Here is a 9275-nt window from a genome sequence, read left to right on the forward strand (position 1 = left end):
ATATATATTAATGTGTGTCAGCTGCAGGCATATGCTGATTTCAAGCCAGTTTATTTAATTTTCCTTTTTTATTTTATTCGTTATGTTGCTTCTGAGGAATTTCTCATTTGGTGTTACTGTATAGTCCTATCTACTAATTATCTCTCTCTCTTTAATTGAGGTGAAATTTAGGTAACATACAAATAATCATTTTAAAGTGAACAGTTAATTGTTGTGTAGTACATTAACAGTGTTGTGTAGCTGCCACCTTATCTAGTTCTCAAAAGGAGACTCTGCCCATTAAGCGGTGACTCCCCATTCCTCCCTCCCTGTGGCCTCTGGAAGCCACCACTCTGCTTTCTATGAATTCCATTCCAGATAGTTCATGTCAGTGGAATTTGTGGGACCTTTTGTGCCTGGCTCCTGTCACTTAGTATGTCCTCGAGGCCCGTCCACGCTGTGGTGTGCATCAGTGGGCTGAGGAACAGCCCGCTGTGTGTGTGCCACAATTTGTTTCTCCAGTCATCTGTTGATGGACATTTGGGTTATTTCTCCTACCAATGTTCTTTTGTCGGTTTAAATCGACTTAAAGCTTTCCTTTAGTGAATCCACTCACTGCATTTGTGCGTTCCAACTCAATAAACATTTCTGTGCCATTGTCCATTATGTCAGTATCATCATTTAAACAGTTTAAAGTGCCATTAAAGAAGAGAGACAACGTGTATTGCTGCAGTCGTTAAGTATAGGTTTACGTAAAGCGTTTCGGGGGTTTTGCCTTTGGGTGTTCTGAATGCCAAGCAAAGCCACCCCGGTGTACCACGTGTAGGCGGTTGTCTTCCCCTTGACCCGCCCCAGGACTGCTGTTGATGGAATTAGCCCAGTAACCCTGATACCCACCCTCCACTCCCAAAGGGAGAAAAGAAATAGGATAATTTCCAAAATAGGAATTCCTCCACTACCTTCACAGCCAGTCACTTGCACCGCTGCTTCTTTCCAAGGTTGGGACGAGGAATCTCTTGGACCCACATGGTCCCCGTGTCTATCTGTACTTTAATGCTCGCCACTCCTACTAGACTGTAAGCGCTACAGAGACAGACTGTCTTTCTCATCATGTGTCCAGTGTGTGTGGTACATGCGACGTGCACAATACCGATTTGATTCGAACGTTGAAATGCAAAGGATAATCTTTTGAGTTAGAATTGCCTAAACTTTTAAAAATCTGTCACACAGAAAGAAAAATAGGTCTTTCATCCTAGTTCAGGAGACACTTACACACATGTTATTTATAATCGTGTATATGTGTGTATTTAATCACAGAACACTTTATCCATTTTATATATGATACTCTCATGCTTTCTATATTAACCTGTTTTATTTTATGAAGGATGGTGATCACAATCCTCTTAATTGATTTCATAACCTTCTAACAGTCACAGCCTGCAATATCAAAGTTTTAACTTGAATTTGCAGTGTCTTCTCCCCATACCCATTCCTCAGAAATCTTTCATGAGCCCCTACCACACAGTCAGCCAGTTGTGGCTACAACAAGAAAACTTCCTGCCCAAATTACATGCAAGTCAGTAAGTAGTAGGTTCAAATAATAGAGTCCAGGTTTAGAGGGAGGACTGACTTAGGGGCTTCTTTGGGTTTCGTTTAATGAGGTGTACCTGGTATAGAGGGTTTGATGAATGCGAGTTTTTAGTCCACCTTTGGATCTTTCTTCAGCTGGCCTTCTTCCTTTTGTCTTGGAAGTTTACTTTTTCTCTTTAGTTCCATCTTTCAATATCCAGTTATTTATGTTTCAAGAGTTTGCTTTACTCCTCTAGGTAAATGAAATCCTGTCTCGTTCTTCAGTCTGGAGTGCCTTCAAAGATCAGAAACATGATTTGTTTATTTCTGACTCACAATCAGCAGGATACCTCACAGGTAAGACACACCTGACTGGTTACCCTAAGACACATGGCAGAAGCTACTTGGACCTTCCTTTTGCCCTGACCAGACCAAAAATTGCAGTTAGCGGGTTTTCCTAAGCTCCACCCTGTCCTGGAGGCACTGTGGGCATGCGGCAGACCTCTGGTTTTAGTCCTGGGCAGCACGTGAACTGCTGTTGTGTTGACTGTGTGCTGAAACATGAACTCTGCTCAGCTTGATTAACATTAATTAGTGGTGTCATAGGTTATATTTGGAGCATGGCTGTACTAAGATGTTTATCTTGAACATGTAAAAATTGTGGGGAAATACCTAATCAGAAATAACAGTTTCAGAAACTTGTAGCATCATTCCATTTGTGTCAAAATAACAAATCAAGGTTCTAAATATGTGTACTCACATGTGAAATATTTTTCTTCTAAGTTTCCAGTGATTAATCTGTACTTTCACTACATATTTCTGGATAATCCTCTCATGGGAAGAAATATGTGGGTACCTTAAAGGAAAAGATGTTTTACTACTTAGGGATCAAAAGGTAATACAGGTTTGAAGCTCAGGACATTTGTTCGTTTGACACACTAAATGTAAAATAATTTTAAAAGACTCGTTTTTATATTGGCTTCTGGTTAAGAAGAAAAGTCCCAGCATTCTGTTGCCGTATGCTGAAAATGAAATACAGACTTTGGTATAAATGAAATATATGTAGTCTCTGGTATAAAGGCTTTCAGTTGAAATTAACCTTAAGACTAGGAGGTGGTTCTTGCTATCTGCCTGAAATTGTAGTCGTTGACTCATGAACAATATGGGTTTGAACTGTGCAGGTCTACTTTTACATGGATTTTTTTTCCAGTTAACCCATGAAGTTTAAACCCACATTGCTCAAGGGTCAACTTCAAGGTTGGGAATCCATGTATGAGGAGGACTAAGTGTAGTTTTATTTGGATTTTCAACTGTGTGGGAGGTGGGTGCTTCTAACCCCTTGTTGCTCAAAGCTCAGCACTATATAAAAAAATGTCAGCCCTGAAATCGTCCTCTAACCAGAGATGGTGTAGGTAAATTAAGAGATAAAAATTATTACCTAGTGTTTCTCACACCGGTGTAATTATTTTAATTATCCTGGTTGCTAGTGTAGATGTTTATACATCGTGAGGACTGAACAGTTGTCCCCTCTCTTTCTCCCTTTGCCCACTTCACCCAGCCCCACCCCCGCCCCTCCTCAGTCAGTCCCTGACTAAATCTTGAATGTTCAAAAATAAGGACTTTGGGGAAAGTTTTGCTTGGTTTTTATATTAGGTTTTGATAAGCTTTTTCCCCCCATTGTGACCACTTTAATATTAATCCACCAGAATTTATAAGCAGAGCCCTCAAATTTATACACATGGTGCTCTGGCTGCTGGTTGTGTGTGTACGCCAAGAGCAGAGCGCTGCAGGGTTCCCCTCTAACTTTCCCATCCCGTCCTGTGATTTCTGTGGTGAGAAGGACCTGGAATATGGTCTTAGTCTATTCCATATTTCTCTCAAATTTGGTGTAGAGCTGTAGCTTCTAATTATGAGTATGTTCTTACAGGCACACTAAACACTATCTCTTTAAGATTCTTTTTCCAAAAATTTACATAATATCTCATTCTTGTGGCATTACATTCATTACTTTATATTAAGATGTTATGATTGGAAAATCTGCCTTTTTCTAGCTAAGCCTAAACTTGTTAAAAATTTGGCCCTAAAAACAGTAAGATAAAGATTATAAGCTTCTCTACAGGAAGGCCCCTCCTAATTCTTTTTGTTCTCCATTATAGTTACCATTCATTGACTTGACTTGATGGAATAAAAGACTGCAACTTGACTTACTAACAGGCCATGGGCCAAAAGATCTGTGTTTAGAATACAGATGATACAGGGATTTATCTTCAGAGACCGAGACTTCCTTTAAAAATCATTTTAGCCCTCGTTCTTGTCCAAATTCCCTAATAAGTCACTATGGGAAAGACAGCAGTGAGTCCCGATTCCTCTGTGTGCCTTCCGTTTCACTTGGTCCCTGGCCTGGCTTCCCAAGTGCGGTGTGAGCAGCGGCTGTGGTGAACTGTAGGAGGTGAGAGAGGGGTACGGGAAAAGGAAGGCTGCTGTTTACAAATTTCTTCAAGTCCTGGGCTGGCACCAGGCGCAGCACGTTTCACAGAAAGCCAGTCAAGGGGGAGATGGTATAAATCTCACCCTGGACGCAGGCTGGCATGTTTGTGACCATTCTGAAGACCATTGCTGAAGCCTGTGGGCATGTCAACATGGGACAGTCTGGATTAGCTCCAGCCTTGTTTGCCCTGATATTGTCCAGTTCTTAGCTGCACATCATCATTCTGGGGTGTTCTTTTCTTGAGATGTTAGTTGTTTGAGATTTCCCGTCAACTCTGATCTGTCCTGTTTAAAAGGACTCATTCTGAAGAGCTGAAATACTACCAGTTGAACTGATGTGCACTTACTGCTTGGGTTGCCAGATGTTGTGTGTATGTGTGTGTGTGGGTTTCCATTGATGTACTGTGTGTCATGTGTTTGATAAAAGGGGCAGATACTTCTGATAATGGTAAAATCCTGTTTTGTGGATCCCCATAGATTATATACAAGGTTTATCCTGAATTGGAATTTTAAATTTACCCCTCCCTTCCTTTAGTCTTGAGGAGATTCAGATTGTACCCAGCCCCCCTCTAATCAATTTGCAAATGAAATAAGGTGATGTGAGAACACACATCACCAGCCCATCCTTCTGTTACCCTTGGGTAATTAGACAAGAAAGTGAATTTTGCATAGGAGATAAGGAAAAATAAAGGAAAGTTAATTACTGTTTTTGAAATACGATGAGAATGACCAAAAACACATTTAATGATTTTCTTCTCCCTGGCTGCTGAGCAAATGTCATTTAATCACATGTTCAGGATTTAGAGTAAAAATTTAAAAATGCCCTAGGCAGCGTCCTCGGTGTTGTTACATTGAGATGAGACTGCTTCAGATGAGGCTGGCTTTCTAGCCTGGGGTGTTGTTTTGCTTTATGATCAATGCTCACCTGCAGGTACCCATGTGGCATTCTACCCATGATGCCAATAAGCTGCGGTTGCTCATTATCCAGAGCCCTGGGTTACTTGGCCATTTATTAGGTCTCAGAAGAGCTTGGTACTGACAAGTTCAAGGCCCTAGACAAATAATTTCAGTAGCAAGTGACAGTTCTCAGATTTCATCATCTAGAAAATCAGTAGATGAAGGAACAACAGGGAAAGGAAGAGAAGCTGGACAAAGTGAAGATGCTTGTAGGAGCTAGAACTGGAGATGAAAAAACTTTACTTACACGTACTTATTTGGAGGCATGTGGAATAGTTAAGTTGGCTTCTTCCGGCCATTAAAGGGAGAGTGGGTACAAATCTTGGACCTCTCCTTAAACCAGTCCTTCAGCTCTTTGCAGAGTTGGTTTTATTACCTTTTGTCTTTTCACTCCTGTCCAAGACAGGATGTTAGTGATGTCAGGAAATGTGAGCCACGCTAAGAAAGGTTCCCTGGGGTCAGCGACAATTTATTGTAGAACACTGGCTGCTGAGGCAGAGCTTCCTTTTTCTCCTTTTCCCTGCTGAGAATCCCATGTTTGTTCTCTCCAAAGCTCATGTTCCTCCCATGATTCCATCATGGCAGCCGGTTCGGTTTTGTGGTAATTTGTTAATTTTTTATCTTTTCTCTTTTACGTCTGACAGCCTTGGACACATGTTGCATTTCTGGCAACCCCTACTCTTTCCTCCTACTTTTCTGGATGGAGAATGCAACTGCTCTATCCCATCCTAATGACCAGACTGTAACTTCTGGCCCCTAGAAACCAAACATGTCCTCAGGGAGGCCAGGGGGGTCAGGGAGAGGGCATCTCAGACTCCATTTACAGAAGTGTCCAGGAATTGATTTGTCTTTCCTAAAGAAGCAAACGATAGGGCCAGAATATCCCAGATAATCCTTTGCGACCCATCATTTCGCAATGTAGGTTTTAGCTCAGAAGTTCCCAAACTTTCTCATTTCATTGCCCTTAATATCTTAGTGGTTTTTTCATCTGTCCCTAGAGAAAAGGGAAACCTAATAGTTAATTTTAAGTAGTTATGTCCAACACCTACCTTGAAATTTGTTGTTTGTATAGTGCCCAATAGATATCTCTGTGTACCTCAAATTAAAAATACGCAGCAGTGCCCCTATGAGTTTGCCTTGGGTGCCTCAGCAAACAGTTTGGGAACCGTAGCCTAAATCCATTTTCTATATGTAACATTCATGATTTGGTCTCATAATCTACTTGTTTGATGTGAACCAAGTCGAGCCCATAATCAGAAGTGCTCAGGAACTGTACTGATCTGGAGAGTTCGGGTTTTATTCCTAAGGGTCCCATCTTTGTTGAGACCTATTTGCTACTAGCCTAGTGATCTTGATGCCTAAGGTTCACAAGCAGTAGGTTGGTGGGAAGTGACGTAGAGACGCAGCAGCGCGGTGCTGTCGTGCTGACCACGGGTATGTTGACCCAGTGGTCGTTTTCCTGAGCAGTCTGTGGAAGGCCTGGTGTCCGGATTGGTGGACGGCAGGGGATGACAGATGCAGGCTCATGGGGCCTTAAAAAGGGAAAATTCTTTTTCTGAATTTCATGAGTTGAAGACTTCGAGCGCCTAGGTGCCTGCGTGGCATGTTGCAGCTCACACAGGCTGAGCTGTCTCTGGCCACGTAACCACACTCTGGGTGCACATTGTTCTCTTGGCGGGACCAGCTGTCTCACACCCTCAATGCAAATGCTTGTAAGGTGAAAAGACGAGGATCTGAGCCGTGCCCCTTTTGTCCTACATCCGTCCCTGTTACGACTCCGCCCTCATCAAACTGCGCTGCTGTTTGCACTTCCTCACAACTTCCTTTGCTGCTTATCTTTCTTTTTTCCCCTCAGGTGTCTCTCCTTCCCTTCTAACTGGCAGCAGCCCCCTTCACCTGAGGAGCGGGCTTTAGATCCGCTCTGCCAGGCAGCTTGCTAACTTCTGTGTAGCTCTCTGAAGCAGGTAGAGAACCATTTTGCTAAATGCATGCTGCTTCCACTGCCTTTCTAGTCCTAACCCTTCAATATTTCTTAGCTGTTTGCCTTGTTTCCTACAGTTGCAGCTAAAAGTATTGCTTAGTATGCGTATTGTGCTACAGTGTCTCTTGCAAGTACTCTCTGTGCAGTTTGTGCAGTGATTCTGAGATGTAATTAAATGTCTGCAATGTTTAAGATAAACTAGAGCATCTAAAGCCATTATATGCTTATAGGACACATCTTGATAAATGCTGGCATTATACAATTTTTATGCAATAGAGAGTTGTTAGAATCAGGGAAGAAATATAAAATTAAAATAGCGATACCTTTTCCTGTAGTACTCTTTTGACCTATGACATGTTCCAAGCCTTCCTTTTCTTTCTGAAACTTTGATGTAGCAAACCTTGTTCATTTGGTGTTACTCATTATAAAAGCATTTCTTTGCACCAAGTGAAAATAGGTTAACTTGATGGGTAGTTTTTGTTGGGACTTTCATCAAGTATGACTTTAGGGTGGGCTGACTGAGTATAGAGTTTCTCTCCTCTGTTGCCCCCCCCCTTTTTTTTTGACATAGTTATCCTTCAGTGCCCAGGATTTTTTGAAAAATTGGACTTCTCAGATGTAAGAAGGGAAATTTTTTCCATATTTCCACAGCATGTTACTGTCCAGCATAAATTTTGAAGTCATTTACTTTGTCACATAGCTAGGGCAAACCATGAAAATAGTGCTAAGTAGCTGTTTGTTATTGTTTAGTTGTACTTTTAGAAAATTACAAAAGATTATCAGTTTCCTGTGATGGGGTTCTGACATTTTTATAAAGGTCCATGTTTTCACGTGACCTGCTCTCTAGAAGGTATGTGCTTTCCTTTCTCTCTTGCAGGACCTGGAGTCGCTGGCTACCTTACCGCAGGGACATCCTCGTCAGTCATGTCTAATCTGCCGCCTCCTGTAGACCACGAGACAGGCGACCTTGGCTATCAGACTTGAAACGCTCATGAGAGACAGTAAACACTGCACGGCCAGTCGGTGCCCGGTCCACATTCCTCCAGCTGATGCGTTGAAGCAAACTCTTACTGCCTTTCCCCTGATTTCATGACAGTGTTATTCCTTTTTCTATAAATATATTTTTATTTAGGAAAAAAGTCAGTGATTCTAATTGTATCACATTATAAGAAAGCACTCTGTGGATCAACTTAAGTGGGTACACAAGAATTTTTTTTCTTGATGTATGTAAGCACATTTTGTTCCTTTATATCTGTTTACAAGACTGTGAATCAAAAAGACAAAACTCTCTTCCTAGTTTTTATAATGTTTTTTTGAATTAGCATGACTGGGGGGTTGAACCACAGTCTACAGAAATTGGGCTAAGTCACTCGTCCCTGGAAAAGAGTCTTTCCTCTCCTGAACCGAGTCTGCGCGGCCGCCCTCCTCCCACATGGAACACTGTCAGGGTTGGTCCCTGTGCCTGTTCACGGGCGCCGCCTCCTCAGTCATTAGCCTTCCGAGCGCTCACAGTACATGTCGGTATGTATGACTGGCTTTACCAAATTGAAGGAAAATGGAGCTTGTGCAAAAAAATTTAAAAAAACCGATGTCAGGATGTTATGTAAGAGATTAGTGTAATTGTGAAATGTTCTATACATTATCACATATATAAAGCTTTCTATATTGAATGTACATTATACAGATCATTCATATGTGTATATAAAATTTTAAAAATAAAGGGAATTGACTGCTTTGTTAATGAGATATATTTGTTTTAGTTTGATTTTTCCCTTTGATTACCTCATATATCTTTGTTTCTAAGATTTAGTAGTGGTAGGAAACAAACTTTACCTCACATTCACAGCTCCTCATACAGACAGCTACATTGACATAGCTCATCATTTCTAACTCCCTTCATTATATTTTAGCCATATCTAAATTTCCAGAAACATAGCATCTCATTTATTTTCCATACAATATTCAGGAATGGGTCAGGCTGTTACAAATGCTTTAATGTGTGTGACAGAGACGTCCAGCGTTTTTAAAAGATAAAGAATTTAAAGAGAGGACATTTCAAACAACACAAATCTCAGCATATAGGTCTTCTAGTGCTATCACAAACTACAAGAAAATATTGACACATAACATATATGCAAGTGCTTCTTAAAGAATGAGGAACTATCCAAACTTCCAGGTTGCCTTAAAAGCAAGAATCAAGTTTATTACACAGTTGATGTGTAAGAAGAGCTAGACTGGAGACATTCCTGTCGTAAATTGCTAATTCAGAATTTTCCATCAGATTTATCATCTCTCAAAGATT

General features: G+C 41.1%; 1 protein-coding gene across 2 annotated transcripts in view; it reads left to right on the forward strand.

The window, feature by feature from the left end:
• Positions 1 to 8691, forward strand: part of DNAJC13 (DnaJ heat shock protein family (Hsp40) member C13) — a 109501-nt gene extending 100810 nt beyond the window's left edge. For both annotated transcript variants that reach the window (XM_054595474.1, XM_054595475.1), the window contains 2 exons: positions 1806 to 1905; positions 7851 to 8691. In XM_054595474.1, the coding sequence (XP_054451449.1) occupies positions 1806 to 1905; positions 7851 to 7957 (207 nt within the window). In that variant the 3' untranslated portion in view covers positions 7958 to 8691. The remainder of the gene's footprint in view (positions 1 to 1805; positions 1906 to 7850) is intronic.
• The last annotated feature ends 584 nt before the right edge of the window (positions 8692 to 9275 follow it).

The sequence above is a fragment of the Pteronotus mesoamericanus genome, unplaced genomic scaffold (assembly GCF_021234165.1).
Source record: "Pteronotus mesoamericanus isolate MK-2021 breed Mesoamerican mustached bat unplaced genomic scaffold, CSHL_Meso_final scaffold_54, whole genome shotgun sequence".
NCBI lineage: Eukaryota > Metazoa > Chordata > Mammalia > Chiroptera > Mormoopidae > Pteronotus > Pteronotus mesoamericanus.